Source organism: Xenopus laevis, chromosome 2S (genome assembly GCF_017654675.1).
Source record: "Xenopus laevis strain J_2021 chromosome 2S, Xenopus_laevis_v10.1, whole genome shotgun sequence".
NCBI lineage: Eukaryota > Metazoa > Chordata > Amphibia > Anura > Pipidae > Xenopus > Xenopus laevis.
This window is the reverse complement of record NC_054374.1, coordinates 164,861,009-164,877,489: the sequence shown is the minus strand read 5'-3', so window position 1 is coordinate 164,877,489 and position 16,481 is coordinate 164,861,009. Positions and strand designations below refer to the sequence as shown.

General features: G+C 42.6%; 1 protein-coding gene across 1 annotated transcript; it reads left to right on the top strand.

Annotated features, from left to right (window-relative positions):
* Window positions 1-6,327: 6,327 nt before the first annotated feature.
* Window positions 6,328-9,973, top strand: LOC108710046 (P2Y purinoceptor 2; the record flags this gene model as incomplete). Its single annotated transcript, XM_018250412.2, is given in 3 exon segments — window positions 6,328-6,347; window positions 6,349-6,474; window positions 8,316-9,973. Coding segments are annotated over 3 exon segments (1,068 nt in total), but the record flags the coding sequence as incomplete, so codon positions are not given.
* Window positions 9,974-16,481: the final 6,508 nt, after the last annotated feature.

The window sequence follows — 16,481 nt, the reverse complement described above, 5'->3', positions numbered from 1 at the left end:
ATATTTAGCCATTATATATAGGTTGCTATTGGCACTATGCCTAGCAACCAGGCACTTGCTTGAATGCCAGATTACAGAACAAATAGGTGAGGGCCCCTGCATTTCATATTTCAGTCTGATGTATGGCAGGATGAAAAGCTCAGCAGTGCCCTCTAGTGGTTCCACTACATCACTGGCCTGAATGTGTATGTGGGTTTCCTTGGAATAAAATAACAATACAGGTATGGGACCTGTCATCCAGAATGCTTGGGACCAGGGGGTTTCCAGATAACAAGTCTTCCTGTAATTTGGATCTGCATACTAGAAAATCATATAAATATGAAAGAAACCCAATAGGCTGGTTTTGCCTCCAATAAGGATTAATTATATCTTAGTTGGGATCAAGTACAAGCGACTGTTTTATTATTACACTGAAAAAGGAAATGATTTCTAAAAATTTTGATTATTTGGATAAAGTGGAGTCTATGGGAGACGGCCTTTCCATAATTCTGAGTTTCTGTATAATGGATCTTATCCCTGTACTTCTTCAAAGGGATGTAAATCCAAGGAATGATGTGATCTTCTGGGCACGTCATTCCAATTTATACAACATAACCTTGTTTTCTTACTGGATTCTGTGATATTAGCAGTATTGCAGTTTTAGACTGCTATTACCAAACTTTCAGTTAAACAGTCACAAAGTGTGTGGCACTAGGGGTAACTGACTGTACAGACAGATAGTGTTGCTGTATGAGGACCTTCAATAAGAGCTGTTGAGCTGAAAGCCTGGTATTAGTCTGTACAGAGAGATCCCATAAAACTATGGCAGCATAGGTATTCCCTGTACTAAGCACAATTCAGCAGGAACAGTCCCTAAGTTTGCTCATAGTCTGTACAGAGAGATCCCATAAAACTATGGCAGCATAGGTATTCCCTGTACTAAGCACAATTCAGCAGGAACAGTCCCCTAAGTTTGCTCATAGTCTGTACAGAGAGATCCCATAAAACTATGGCAGCATAGGTATTCCTCTGTACTAAGCACAATTCAGCAGGAACAGTCCCTAACTTTGCTCATAGTCTGTACAGAGAGATCCCATAAAACTATGGCAGCATAGGTATTCCCCTGTACTAAGCACAATTCAGCAGAAACAGTCCTCTAAGTTTGCTCATAGTCTGTACAGAGAGATCCCATAAAACTATGGCAGCATAGGTATTCCCCTGTACTAAGCACAATTCAGCAGGAACAGTCCCTAAGTTTGCTCATAGTCTGTACAGAGATCCCATAAAACTATGGCAGCATAGGTATTCCCTGTACTAAGCACAATTCAGCAGGAACAGTCCCTAAGTTTGCTCATAGTCTGTACAGAGAGATCCCATAAAACTATGGCAGCATAGGTATTCCCTGTACTAAGCACAATTCAGCAGGAACAGTCCCCTAAGTTTGCTCATAGTCTGTACAGAGAGATCCCATAAACTATGGCAGCATAGGTATTCCCTGTACTAAGCACAATTCAGCAGGAACAGTCCCTAAGTTTGCTCATAGTCTGTACAGAGAGATCCCATAAACTATGGCAGCATAGGTATTCCCTGTACTAAGCACAATTCAGCAGGAACAGTCCCTAAGTTTGCTCATAGTCTGTACAGAGAGATCCCATAAAACTATGGCAGCATAGGTATTCCTCTGTACTAAGCACAATTCAGCAGGAACAGCCGCCTAAGTTTGCTCATAGTCTGTACAGAGAGATCCCATAAAACTATGGCAGCATAGGTATTCCTCTGTACTAAGCACAATTCAGCAGGAACAGTCCCCTAAGTTTGCTCATAGTCTGTACAAAGAGATCCCATAAAACTATGGCAGCATAGGTATTCCCTGTACTAAGCACAATTCAGCAGGAACAGGATTACTCAGGTATGGTAAAACATTCTGCAGAATAAATAGAGTGTTATAGTTTGGACTATTGTGGCTAATTTATTGGCAATAAAGTGCTTCAGTAGTTTTCCTTCTCCTTTAACCATCCGTAGAATGTGCTATTAATTAATACAGAGATTTGCGGGATTTACAGGAATAACAGGTTGGGTGTTTGAGCTTCATTCCCTATACTGGTACTGGTTTATCCTGATACACTTACTGTGCAGCGCTTCTGATTGGCTACAGGTTTCTCCCTGGGACTTTCCTATTGCTCTGATTCGTTACAGGGCAATTCTACTGGCTATAGGTTGTTTTGGGGGTCTAAATGTTCATCTCTACCTGGCCGTAGTGATGGGCAAATAAATTCGCCAGGCACGGATTTGCAGCGAATTTCCAAGTTTCGGCGCCGGCGTGAAAACATTCGAATTGCTCGATTTTTTCATGAAGATGTTTGAATTGAATGGTTTTTTCGTGAAAACGTTCGAAGTTCATGATTTTTCACCGAATTTTTCAGCGAAACAGGAGAAATTCTCCCATCACTACCTGCCAGTGGTATAATAGGAAGTTACTGGCCCCCCTGGGAGCTCAACTGGAAACATATGTTCAACTGCACTTCCCAGTCCCACAACAGTCTGTCTGCCTTAATGTTGTGCCCCTGATCCCCCCACATCTGCTGAATGATACTGTACATTATGTTGGCCTCTTGACCAACCAGGAGACAGTTGCCTGGTGTTGCCATTAAGGTAGAACTGGATTACTGAACCCCAGTGCCAAGGACCTTTTGGGCATCTAAACTTCAAGAAGACTCAGCTGGTACCATCTCCCCTGGCACCAGACAAAGTAATCTGATGGCAGCGACTAAGAACAAGCCATTAGGAGTAGAAGCTGATGGGAATACAATTAAGTTGAGATGGCAGATAATGTACCTCTGGCACTCACCGAAAATATGAATCTTATTATCTACCCTTAAATGAGAACTCCTACCTTCCACCCACTGCTCCAACAAAGAGGAAAAGCTCATTATCCTGGGAGATAACAGATAAGTACTACTATAGTTTATATAAACAAGCTGCTGTGTAGCCATGGGGGCAGCCATTCAAGCACAGGATACACAGTAGATAACAGATAAGTACTACTATAGTTTATATAAACAAGCTGCTGTGTAGCCATGGGGGCAGCCATTCAAGCACAGGATACACAGTAGATAACAGATAAGTACTACTATAGTTTATATAAACAAGCTGCTGTGTAGCCATGGGGGCAGCCATTCAAACACAGGATACACATTAGATAACAGATAAGTACTACTATAGTTTATATAAACAAGCTACTGTGTAGCCATGGGGGCAGCCATTCAAGCACAGGATACACAGTAGATAGATAAGTACTACTATAGTTTATATAAACAAGCTACTGTGTAGCCATGGGGGCAGCTATTCAAGCACAGGATACACAGTAGATAACAGATAAGTACTACTATAGTTTATATAAACAAGCTGCTGTGTAGCCATGGGGGCAGCCATTCAAGCACAGGATACACAGTAGATAACAGATAAGTACTACTATAGTTTATATAAACAAGATGCTGTATAGCCATGGGGGCAGCCATTCAAGCACAGGATACACAGTAGATAACAGATAAGTACTACTATAGTTTATATAAACAAGCTGCCGTGTAGCCATGGGGGCAGCCATTCAAGCACAGGATACACAGTAGATAACAGATAAGTACTACTATAGTTTATATAAACAAGCTGCTGTGTAGCCATGGGGGCAGCCATTCAAGCACAGGATACACAGTAGATAACAGATAAGTACTACTATAGTTTATATAAACAAGCTGCTGTGTAGCCATGGGGGCAGCCATTCAAGCACAGGATACACAGTAGATAACAGATAAGTACTACTATAGTTTATATAAACAAGCTGCTGTTTAGCCATGGGGCAGCCATTCAAGCTCAGGATACACAGTAGATAACAGATAAGTACTACTATAGTTTATATAAACAAGTTGCTGTGTAGCCATGGGGGCAGCCATTCAAGCACAGGATACACAGTAGATAACAGATAAGTACTACTATAGTTTATATAAACAAGCTGCCGTGTAGCCATGGGGGCAGCCATTCAAGCACAGGATACACAGTAGATAACAGATAAGTACTACTATAGTTTATATAAACAAGCTGCCGTGTAGCCATGGGGGCAGCCATTCAAGCACAGGATACACAGTAGATAACAGATAAGTACTACTATAATTTATATAAACAAGCTGCCGTGTAGCCATGGGGGCAGCCATTCAAGCACAGGATACACAGTAGATAACAGATAAGTACTACTATAGTTTATATAAACAAGCTGCTGTGTAGCCATGGGGGCAGCTATTCAAGCACAGGATACACAGTAGATAACAGATAAGTACTACTATAGTTTATATAAACAAGCTGCTGTGTAGCCATGGGGGCAGCCATTCAAGCACAGGATACACAGTAGATAACAGATAAGTACTACTATAGTTTATATAAACAAGATGCTGTATAGCCATGGGGGCAGCCATTCAAGCACAGGATACACAGTAGATAACAGATAAGTACTACTATAGTTTATATAAACAAGCTGCCGTGTAGCCATGGGGGCAGCCATTCAAGCACAGGATACACAGTAGATAACAGATAAGTACTACTATAGTTTATATAAACAAGCTGCCGTGTAGCCATGGGGGCAGCCATTCAAGCACAGGATACACAGTAGATAACAGATAAGTACTACTATAATTTATATAAACAAGCTGCCGTGTAGCCATGGGGGCAGCCATTCAAGCACAGGATACACAGTAGATAACAGATAAGTACTACTATAGTTTATATAAACAAGCTGCCGTGTAGCCATGGGGGCAGCCATTCAAGCACAGGATACACAGTAGATAACAGATAAGTACTACTATAGTTTATATAAACAAGCTGCTGTGTAGCCATGGGGGCAGCCATTCAAGCACAGGATACACAGTAGATAACAGATAAGTACTACTATAGTTTATATAAACAAGCTGCTGTGTAGCCATGGGGGCAGCCATTCAAGCACAGGATACACAGTAGATAACAGATAAGTACTACTATAGTTTATATAAACAAGCTGCTGTGTAGCCATGGGGGCAGCCATTCAAGCACAGGATACACAGTAGATAACAGATAAGTACTACTATAGTTTATATAAACAAGCTGCTGTGTAGCCATGGGGGCAGCCATTCAAGCACAGGATACACAGTAGATAACAGATAAGTACTACTATAGTTTATATAAACAAGCTGCTGTGTAGCCATGGGGGCAGCCATTCAAGCACAGGATACACAGTAGATAACAGATAAGCTCTGAAGTATACAATGGGATTCTTCAGAACATATCTTTAATTTTAATTTTAATAATGAGAAGAAACCCTGTATGTACCTGTAGGCTAATGAATAGGTTGGTTGCAAAATTGAACCTCCCACTTGTTTGGTTGAACCCAAGGGGCATCACCTGAAGTCCCCGGGTATATTTGGCTCTGACAGAGAGTGAGGTATGAGTTGGATAGATCCACATGACTTGTTCTACAACATTCCTAAACTAATATTAAACATTCCAGTGTTGCCAAACCTGTGCCCAGCTGATAGCAGCCTACCTACTCTACCTTGCAGAAAGCTCACTCTGCATGGAGATTCTACATCTCAGCTTCCAGCCACCGAAAATATCCTTTTAGCTTATAATTTCCACCTTCAGTGTTTCCTCCTTATCTTGTTATTCTTTCATATACAGGTATGGTATCTGTGATCCGGAAACCTATTATCCAGAAAGCTCAGAATTATGGAAAGGTCATCTCCCATAGAATCCATTTCATCCAAATCTAAAATGTTATAAATGATTTCCTTTTTCTCTGTAATAATAAAACAGTAGCTTGTACTTGATCCCAACTAAGATATAATTAATCCTTATTGGAAGCAAAACCAGCCTATTGGGTTTATTTAATGTTTACATGATTTTCTAGTAGACTTAGCTATGAAGATCCAAATTACAGAAAGATCCATTATCCAGAAAACCCCAGGTCCCGAGCATTCTGGAGAACAGGTCCCATACCTGTATCACTTCAGGCCTCCATTACATTCCCAACCCCCTCCTGTTTCCCTTTAAGGCTCCCTCTTACTTTCTTCACTGTACAAATAAACCACTAAATCATCTCTCTATTGATTATCTGCTCAATGATAAACGCTGTTCTGTGTCACTGCTCCGACTGGAAGTGATTTCCCTTGGCTGCTCCTAATGGACTTCCAGGCACCGGCCCATTATATCCAGAGAATGACACCGTCTGCCCAAAATCAATTGCTCGTGGCTCTTGTGCAACAGAAGAACAGGTTTCCTTTACTGCCGGGTGCTCTGCTCATCCCACAATCTCACTTGGTATAATTATATCTTCCACTGCTGCTCCTGCTGGGAACTCATGAGCAATTGTTCAGTAAAGGTGGATGATACAGTCCTTAATCTTACGGCACAAGAATGTAGCACTTACTCTCTGTGTCTACAGGGACACTGCACTACCCAAGAGCTCCAAAATGTAAGGTAGGTGATGTGAATGTTACAATGTGTTCTCTTATGGGGTATCCTCTGTTATTTACATATCCCACCCACTAGAGTGCCTTCCCAGTCCTTACTACAGGCATCATCTCTCCCTACTATACCTGCTATCCCACAGTCACACTCCCTTCCCAGAGACTATTATCCACTGTTACTATAGGCACCATCTCTCCCTACTATACCTGCTATCCCACAGTCACACTCCCTTCCCAGAGACTATTATCCACTGTTACTATAGACACCATCTCTCCCTACTATACCTGCTATCCCACAGTCACACTCCCTTCCCAGAGACTATTATCCACTGTTACTATAGACACCATCTCTCCCTACTATACCTGCTATCCCACAGTCACACTCTCTTCCCAGAGACTATTATCCACTGTTACTATAGACACCATCTCTCCCTACTATACCTGCTATCCCACAGTCACACTCCCTTCCCAGAGACTATTATCCACTGTTACTATAGACACCATCTCTCCCTACTATACCTGCTATCCCACAGTCACACTCCCTTCCCAGAGACTATTATCCACTGTTACTATAGGCACCATCTCTCCCTACTATACCTGCTATCCCACAGTCACACTCCCTTCCCAGAGACTATTATCCACTGTTACTATAGGCACCATCTCTCCCTACTATACCTGCTATCCCACAGTCACACTCCCTTCCCAGAGACTATTATCCACTGTTACTATAGACACCATCTCTCCCTACTATACCTGCTATCCCACAGTCACACTCCCTTCCCAGAGACTATTATCCACTGTTACTATAGGCACCATCTCTCCCTACTATACCTGCTATCCCACAGTCACACTCCCTTCCCAGAGACTATTATCCACTGTTACTATAGACACCATCTCTCCCTACTATACCTGCTATCCCACAGTCACACTCCCTTCCCAGAGACTATTATCCACTGTTACTATAGGAACCATCTCTCCCTACTATACCTGCTATCCCACAGTCACACTCCCTTCCCAGAGATTATTATCCACTGTTACTATAGGAACCATCTCTCCCTATTACCCATGTATATCTGCGGTTGTAACTGCTGGAGTGCCTTCTTGGTTCCTTTGCCTGTAACTAGGATTACTGAATACTAGATAATTAATCCATTAGTTTATACCTGAACAGTAGAGAATTCGTATGGGAGACTGGCCAGTTACCTCAAAGTCAAGCAAGGCAGGGTCCTCCATCCATTCCAGCATGAAATATTCCCACACCCAGGGTGTCAGGCTGAAACCTGTCATTTCTGCGGGTGGCACTTTGGGCTGCGGCTGGAATTCTATAATGGTCTGTAATTGTAGAGCTTATATCTTTATTTATATCTCATGGGTTGTGATGTGATCATAGCAGGAACAGCAGAGGAAAGCAGGCACCTCCTGTGAGCACTGACGTGGCTTTAAGCTTAAGAAAAGGAAACTATTATTATTTATATAATCACCTTCAACCCTACCCCTAAAACTTTTACGAGTTTTTTTATTTCTTTGTAAGCCAATTGTTTCTGTGCCAGAACCCACTGAACCCTGTAACCAGTTGTAAGCAGCAAGCTAGGAAGGCTCACATTCAGTCAGTCTGGGACATCATTGTACATTATATTCTTTTATTTCATTCTCTATAGAATAAAGGACATGTTGTATGTGGACATGAGGAGCAGCAGTGTGATATCCCAGGCTGAGGAACGTGAGCATTCTCTGTTTGCTAGATCGGTTATTTCTGGGTTGCAATATGTTTATTTGTCCAGGGGAAGGTTTCTGATGCCGCTAATAGAACAAACCCGCAAAAACTAAGCATTTTGCTCTTTGCAATTTCAGCACCATCCCAGGTGAAATGAATGGAGAAAGCAACTTGTCCTATCGATGCCTCTTTCATGAAGAATTCAAATATATCCTCCTGCCTGTGTCCTATGGAGTTGTCTTCTCCTTGGGCTTTGTCCTCAACACCCTGGCTCTCTACGTCTTTCTATTCAGAGTTCGGCCTTGGAAGGTCATTAACTTATTTATGTTTAACTTGGCCTTGTCTGACCTGCTCTACGTCCTGTCTCTTCCTTTGCTGATCTTTTACTATTCCAAGGAGAACGACTGGCCTTTCAGCGAGGCCCTGTGCAAAATAGTGAGGTTCCTGTTCTACACCAGCCTCTACTGCAGCATCTTCTTCCTCCTGTTCATCAGCATCTACCGATTTCTGGCTGTTTGCTACCCAATCCGGTTCCTTCGCTGGGGTCACATGCGTTACGCCAGGATGGCTTGTGCCACCATATGGCTTGTGGTTATTGGCCTGCAATCTCCCATGTTGTACTTTGTCACCACCAGTAGCCTAAAAGGCAACATCATTTGTCATGATACCTCCAGAATTGACCTCTTTGACCACTTTGTCATCTTCAGCACAGTGAACCTGGCTCTGCTCTACTGTGTCCCCTTCATTATAATCCTGCTTTCTTATAGCCTTATGGTTTATACCCTCATGAAGCCAACGGCCAACGCCCTCCCCAATTCTGACTCCAAAAAGAAGTCCATCAGAATGATTGTTCTTGTCCTCATTGTCTTCATTGTCTGCTTCCTTCCTTTCCATGTCACCCGGACCTTGTATTACTTTATTAGGAAGACAGAGTGGGACTGTGGGACACTAAACACTGTAAATGTGCTCTACAAAGTCACCCGACCCCTGGCCAGCGCCAATAGCTTCATTGACCCCATTCTGTACTTTGTGGTGTGGAGATTTAGGGTTAACAGGTAGGGGGTGCTGACAGCAGGAGGCAGATTTCATTCAAGTAAATGGCAGGCTATACGGGTTCAGGCAGACAGTGGGCATTTTGGGGTTCTCAGTGTTGAAACTGATAAATACAGCTGGAATAGCTATGGATAGAGCTTTGGTTAAATTGACACCCAAAACTAGGCTGTAGCCTTTTTCAGTAACTTAAAGCACCCTAAGCAGGGATCGATTGGCCCACAGGACGACTGAAAGAATTTCCGGTGTGTCTTGGTCCTAGTGGGTCCCACTGCCTGGGCTTAGCAAACTGGTGTAACCCAGTCCAGCACTGACCCAAAGTTATTTCTGGCTACACCCCTGTCATGCCCTGGCACCTACATTACCCAAGTTAAGAGGTGGGCACATCATGGGCAGGGTTTAGGGAGGATGGCACATGGTTGGAGCAGATCATAGGAATGACGATGCACATACTGTACCATTTTAATTATCATTGGGGACCTATTTTATTTATTGGTAGGGCTCACTGACCAATGGGATAATAGTGGGAGGTCACTGCTGCATGTGTGGGTGTGTAAAACTCTATATTAAAGTGATACTTTATTACAAATAAATTATAATGTATGTACCTATGCACAGTGAGTTTCTGATATGTTTCCTATATAATAAAGTGTGAATAGTGAACAGGAGTGAAATTCAAGTTGATCCCCATTGTAAGCAGCAGTCCTGTCCTGCTTTATGGCAGCTGAGATTCTAGCTATCTGTATAACAGAACATTCTGTCCCAGTGGCTGCACAGATCCTATCTGATCCCCATTGTAAGCAGCAGTCCTGTCCTGCTTTATGGCAGCTGAGATTCTAGCTATCTGTATAACAGAGCATTCTGTCCCAGTGGCTGCACAGATCCTATCTGATCCCCATTGTAAGCAGCAGTCCTGTCCTGCTTTATGGCAGCTGAGATTCTAGCTATCTGTATAACAGAACATTCTGTCCCAGTGGCTGCACAGATCCTATCTGATCCCCATTGTAAGCAGCAGTCCTGTCCTGCTTTATGGCAGCTGAGATTCTAGCTATCTGTATAACAGAACATTCTGTCCCAGTGGCTGCACAGATCCTATCTGATCCCCATTGTAAGCAGCAGTCCTGTCCTGCTTTATGGCAGCTGAGATTCTAGCTATCTGTATAACAGAACATTCTGTCCCAGTGGCTGCACAGATCCTATCTGATCCCCATTGTAAGCAGCAGTCCTGTCCTGCTTTATGGCAGCTGAGATTCTAGCTATCTGTATAACAGAACATTCTGTCCCAGTGGCTGCACAGATCCTATCTGATCCCCATTGTAAGCAGCAGTCCTGTCCTGCTTTATGGCAGCTGAGATTCTAGCTATCTGTATAACAGAACATTCTGTCCCAGTGGCTGCACAGATCCTATCTGATCCCCATTGTAAGCAGCAGTCCTGTCCTGCTTTATGGCAGCTGAGATTCTACATTGTGTGACACAGTCCCTTACTTTGCGGCTTGCTGTGATTGACAGTACTAAGTGTGCACAACAGTTTGATTCCAGGGAACTTATAGGACATATCTGCAACTCATCTATTTAATAAAAACTTGTGTTATATAATAAAATTGAATCTTTATGTTTTATTTCCACAAAGTGAACTGGAGAGACCCCGGTGCTACATTATTGCCATAAACAGCTGCATTGTCTCCTGCCCCTGTGACGGGAACATTTGCCATTATTAATAATAATAATAATAATAATAAGTCAATCATTATTTCCTGGGAGAATCAAATATTGAGCTAATCGGCTGCTGCTGCCAAGATAAGATCCAGGACATTATCAACCCCAGGTGTAAACACCGGATACACCCAAACCCCAAAGTGTTGCTATGGTAACCAGTTGCTCTACCTGCAATAAAGAATGACCATGGGGACACGTCTCTGTTATCTCCACGTGCCATGATTGATATCTCTGTCAAGAGACAGAGGATAAATATGGAAATAGAGGTGATGAGAGATAGACAGTCAGACAGACAGACAGATAGATACAGACAGACAGATATATGAAGACGTAGAGACATAGAGACAGACATATAAAGATAAATAGGTAGATAGATAAATAGATAATAGATAGATAGATAGATAGATAGATAGATAGATAGATAGATAGATAGATAAAGATATAGATAGATAGATAGATAGATAATAGATAGATAGATAGATAGATAATAGATAGATAGATAGATAGATAGATAGATAGATAATAATAACTCCTAATAATCTAAGGTCCCTATCACGTTCCCATCAGTCCCTGCCCCAGTGAGCTTACAATCTAAGGTCCCTATCAATTCTCATCAGTCCCTGCCCCAGTGGAACTTACAGAATAAAAATGCACATTAAGAGGTACATTTCCCCTTCAGTATTGTTACAGAAACAGGTCCCCGCTGAAGGATAATAAGAGCAAGTTGATTTCTTATCTGTCTTTTTGCCCCTAAGGTACTGATATACTAAACGGGCATTTTCCCCATATTTAAGCAACTAATCTTTTTCCTTTTGTGCCAACTCAGCTGCTGATTCTGTCCTGCAGTGACACCCTCTGGCCACTAGAGATTACTGCACCTTTACAGACATTGCCAGGAATCAGCTGTACTTTGGGCACAGGGGGATCATTATGTCCCTTGTTTCTCATCAGTAAAATGTGCAAAGACCTGTTTAAATTTGTATACACAAATATTCTATTATCTTATCATTAATGCGGCTTTCTGCACTAATATTTCCTATGTAAGGTGAGTTACATTTAGGTAGAAGGCTGGAATGCTTCATTGTGGGGAGCAGATGTTTTTCTTGCGTTGTGCCAATTTCTTTCATTTTTCACAAAACACTAGAATGTAATGTTCAGGTAAAAATGGACAGTAATGACTAATGCCTGATGGAGCAGCACTGTGAGTCTTGCGCAGAGCCCAGATGCAGCACAAATGTAAGTGATTAGAGCACAGGACTGAAAGGACTGGAATGTTGTGGGTCTTGAAGCTCTTGCCCTTTAGTCCAAGCCCAACATTCCTCCTCAGAAAGGGGAACTATAAATCTTTCTTTTGTCCACTTGAGGGAGACATTAATGTGAAAACATCTGAACTGCAATAAGAATTACGATTTCTCTGAACTTAACACAGGGACAGAGGAATGTAGTCAGACTGGTTTTTAGCTGTAACCTGTTTTCCACTAAATACAATGTGTGGCTCAGGGCAGATCTCATTTGGTTTACTCTACATGCATTTTATTTGTGTAGCACCCATATAATCTTCTGTTCTGCACAGTCATGGAATAAAACTGGTAAACACAGGGGGCTGTCGGTATAGAGGCAGCAGGTCAAGATGTAGGACAAGATGGAGACAGTAGCACAAGACTGAGAGAGTAGGATAAGATGGAGAATGTAGGACAAGATGGAGGCAGTAGGACAAGATGGAGACAGTAGGACAAGATGGAGACAGTAGGACAAGATGGAGACAGTAGGACAAGATAGAGAGAGTAGTACAAGATGTAGGCACTTGGACAAGATGGAGACAGTAGGACAAGATGGAGACAGTAGGACAAGATAGAGAGAGTAGTACAAGATGTAGGCACTTGGACAAGATGGAGACAGTAGGACAAGATGGAGACAGTAGGACAAGATGAAGACAGGAGGACAAGACTGAGAGCGTAGGACAAGATGGAGACAGGAGGACAAGATGAAGACAGGAGGACAAGACTGAGAGAGTAGGACAAGATGGAGACAGGAGGACAAGACTGAGAGAGTAGGACAAGATGGAGATGGTAGGACAAGATGGAGAGTGTAGGACAAGACTGAGAGAGTAGGGCAAGATGGAGACAGGAGGACAAACTGAGAGAGTAGGACAAGATAGAGACAGTAGGACAAGATGGAGTGAGGAGTACAAGATGTAGGCCCTAGGACAAGATGGTGAGAATAGGACAAGATGGAGAGAGTAGGACAAGTCTGAGAGAGTAGGACAAGATGGAGACAGGAGAACAAGACTGAGAGAGTAGGACAAAATGGAGATGGTTGGACAAGATAGAGAGTGTAGGACAAGACTGAGAGAGTAGGGCAAGATGGAGACAGGAGGACAAACTGAGAGAGTAGGACAAGATAGAGACAGTAGGACAAGATGGAGACAGGAGGACAAGACTGAGAAAGTAGGACAACATAGAGAGAGTAGGACAAGACTGAGAGAGTAGGTCAAGATGGAGCGAGTAGTACAAGATGTAGGCAATGGACAAGATAGAGACAGTAGGACAATATGCAGACAGGAGGACAAGACTAAAAAAGTAGGACAAGATGGAGAATGTAGGATAAGATGGAGACAGTAGGACAAGATGGAGAAAGTAAGACAAGATAGAGAGAGTTGTACAAGATGTAGGCACTTGGACAAGATGGAGACAGAAGGACAAGATGGAGACAGGAGGACAAGATGAAGACAGGAGGACAAGACTGAGAGAGTAGGACAAGATGGAGTGAGTAGTAAAAGATGTAGGCACTAGGACAAGATGGAGACAGTAGGACAAGATGGAGAGAGTAGGGAAAGTCTGAGAGAGTAGGACAAGATGGAGACAGGAGGACAAGACTGAAAGAGTAGGACAAGATGGAAATGGTAGGACAAGATGGGGAGTGTAGGACAAGACTGAGAGAGTAGGACAAGATGGAGACAGGAGGACAAGACTGAAAGAGTAGGACAAGATGGAGACAGGAGGACAAGATGGAGACAGTAGTATAAGATGTAGACACTAGGACAAGATGGAGACAGGAGGACAAGACTGAGAAAGTAGGACAAGATGGAGCGAGTAGTATGAGATGTAGGTACTTGGACAAGATGGAAACAGTAAAACAAGATGGAGACAGTAAGGACAAGACTGAGATAGAAAGAGAAGATAGAGAGAGTAGGACAAAATGAATGTTGCCCAACCTTGATGTTGTTGAAGTAGAACTCAGTAATCTGTGAATGAGGAAGACTAAACAATCAGAATTGTCATTACAATAACTCTGAAGTCACTATTAATATCCTACTCTCCCAACTGCCTGGCCTGTTAGTGGATCATTTCCCTATTGGAAAACCTTTTTTTTCCAAATAGCTTGTGTCATTTCAGATCAGATCAGCCTGCAGTGTAGCCTGCGGCAGCCGCCCCTATAGTTGTAGTGTATCTTGCAGGTGACCTATAAATATGAATTATTCATTATTTATTAATTATTATTAAAATTATTATTATTATTATTATGATCAGATATTGGATACACAGAGAGGGCTGTAAGATTAGCAGGGAAGTGACAGCAAGTGCAGCTAAGAAATTCCAGCCAATGGAGGGAAGAGACAGCAGGAAAGTATTAAGTGGAGGTTTCATGTGACTGGGGAGCAGGTGGGGAACAGAAGGTTCTTTGGGGATCCGCAGAGCAGAGTAAAATCCGGTACAGCCGGCTGCTACTTTTATCCCCAGTAACAGGATCATGTGTTTCCAGCTGGAAATCTGAGCAAAGTGCCACTGAGACACTTACAGGAATTATAGTCACTTATTATAAATAGTCTCCTCTCCTCCTGGGGGGAAATCAGGATTCAGATTCACATTGTGAGGAACATTATAGTGAGGGAAAAAATTAGATGAGTCCTCCCTGTTTCTTATTCCATCGCACTCTACTCACACTCTACTCACACTCTGCTCACACTCTGCTCACACTCTACTCACACACTACTCACACTCTACTCACACTCTGCTCACACTCTGCTCACACTCTACTCACACACTACTCACACTCTACTCACACTCTGCTCACACTCTACTCATACTCTACTCACACTCTACTCACACACTACTCACACTCTACTCACACTCTGCTCACACTCTACTCACACACTACTCACACTCTACTCACACTCTGCTCACACTCTACTCATACTCTACTCACACTCTACTCACACTCTACTCACACTCTGCTCACACTCTACTCACACTCTACTCACACTCTACTCACACTCTGCTCACACTCTACTCATACTCTACTCACACTTTACTCACACTGCATCACAGGTCAGAGAGTATCACTCATGTATTATAAGGGATGATGTACCCCCTACTGTAAATGATAAGGATATTAGAAGTCACTGAGGGGATGTTCGGTGACCATATAAAGGCACAAGGCTGCAGGCTGAGTTATACAGGGAACTCTGAGTATCACTCATGTATTATAAGGGATAATGTACCCCCTACTGTAAATGATAAGGATATTAGAAGTCACTGAGGGGTTGTTCTGTGACCATATAAAGGCACAAGGCTGCAGGCTGAGTTATACAGGGAACTCTGAGTATCACTCATGTATTATAAGGGATAATGTACCCCCTACTGTAAATGATAAGGATATTAGAAGTCACTGAGGGGTTGTTCTGTGACCATATAAAGGCACAAGGCTGCAGGCTGAGTTATACAGGGAACTCTGAGTATCACTCATGTATTATAAGGGATAATGTACCCCCTACTGTAAATGATAAAGGATATTAGAAGTCACTGAGGGGTTGTTCTGTGACCATATAAAGGCACAAGGCTGCAGGCTGAGTTATACAGGGAACTCTGAGTATTACTCATGTATTATAAGGGATAATGTACCCCCTACTGTAAATGATAAGGATATTAGAAGTCACTGAGGGGTTGTTCTGTGACCATATAAAGGCACAAGGCTGCAGGCTGAGTTATACAGGGAACTCTGAGTATCACTCATGTATTATAAGGGATAATGTACCCCCTACTGTAAATGATAAGGATATTAGAAGTCACTGAGGGGTTGTTCTATGACCATATAAAGGCACAAGGCTGCAGGCTGAGTTATACAGGGAACTCTGAGTATCACTCATGTATTACAAGGGATACTGTACCCCCTACTAAGGGATACTGTACCCCCTACTGTAAATGATAAGGATATTAGAAGTCACTGAGGGGTTGTTCTGTGACCATATAAAGGCACAAGGCTGCAGGCTGAGTTATACAGGGAACTCTGAGTATCACTCATGTATTATAAGGGATAATGTACCCCCTGCTGTAAATGATAAGGATATTAGAAGTCACTGAGGGGTTGTTCTGTGACCATATAAAGACACAAGGCTGCAGGCTGAGTTATACAGGGAAGGGAACTCATGTAATATAAGGGATATGAGAGAGAGAACATGTATCTGGGTATAAATAAGACACAGAGGACTGACAGTGGAAACTGCGAGTGTCTGGGAAGTAATTAGAGAACATATTAA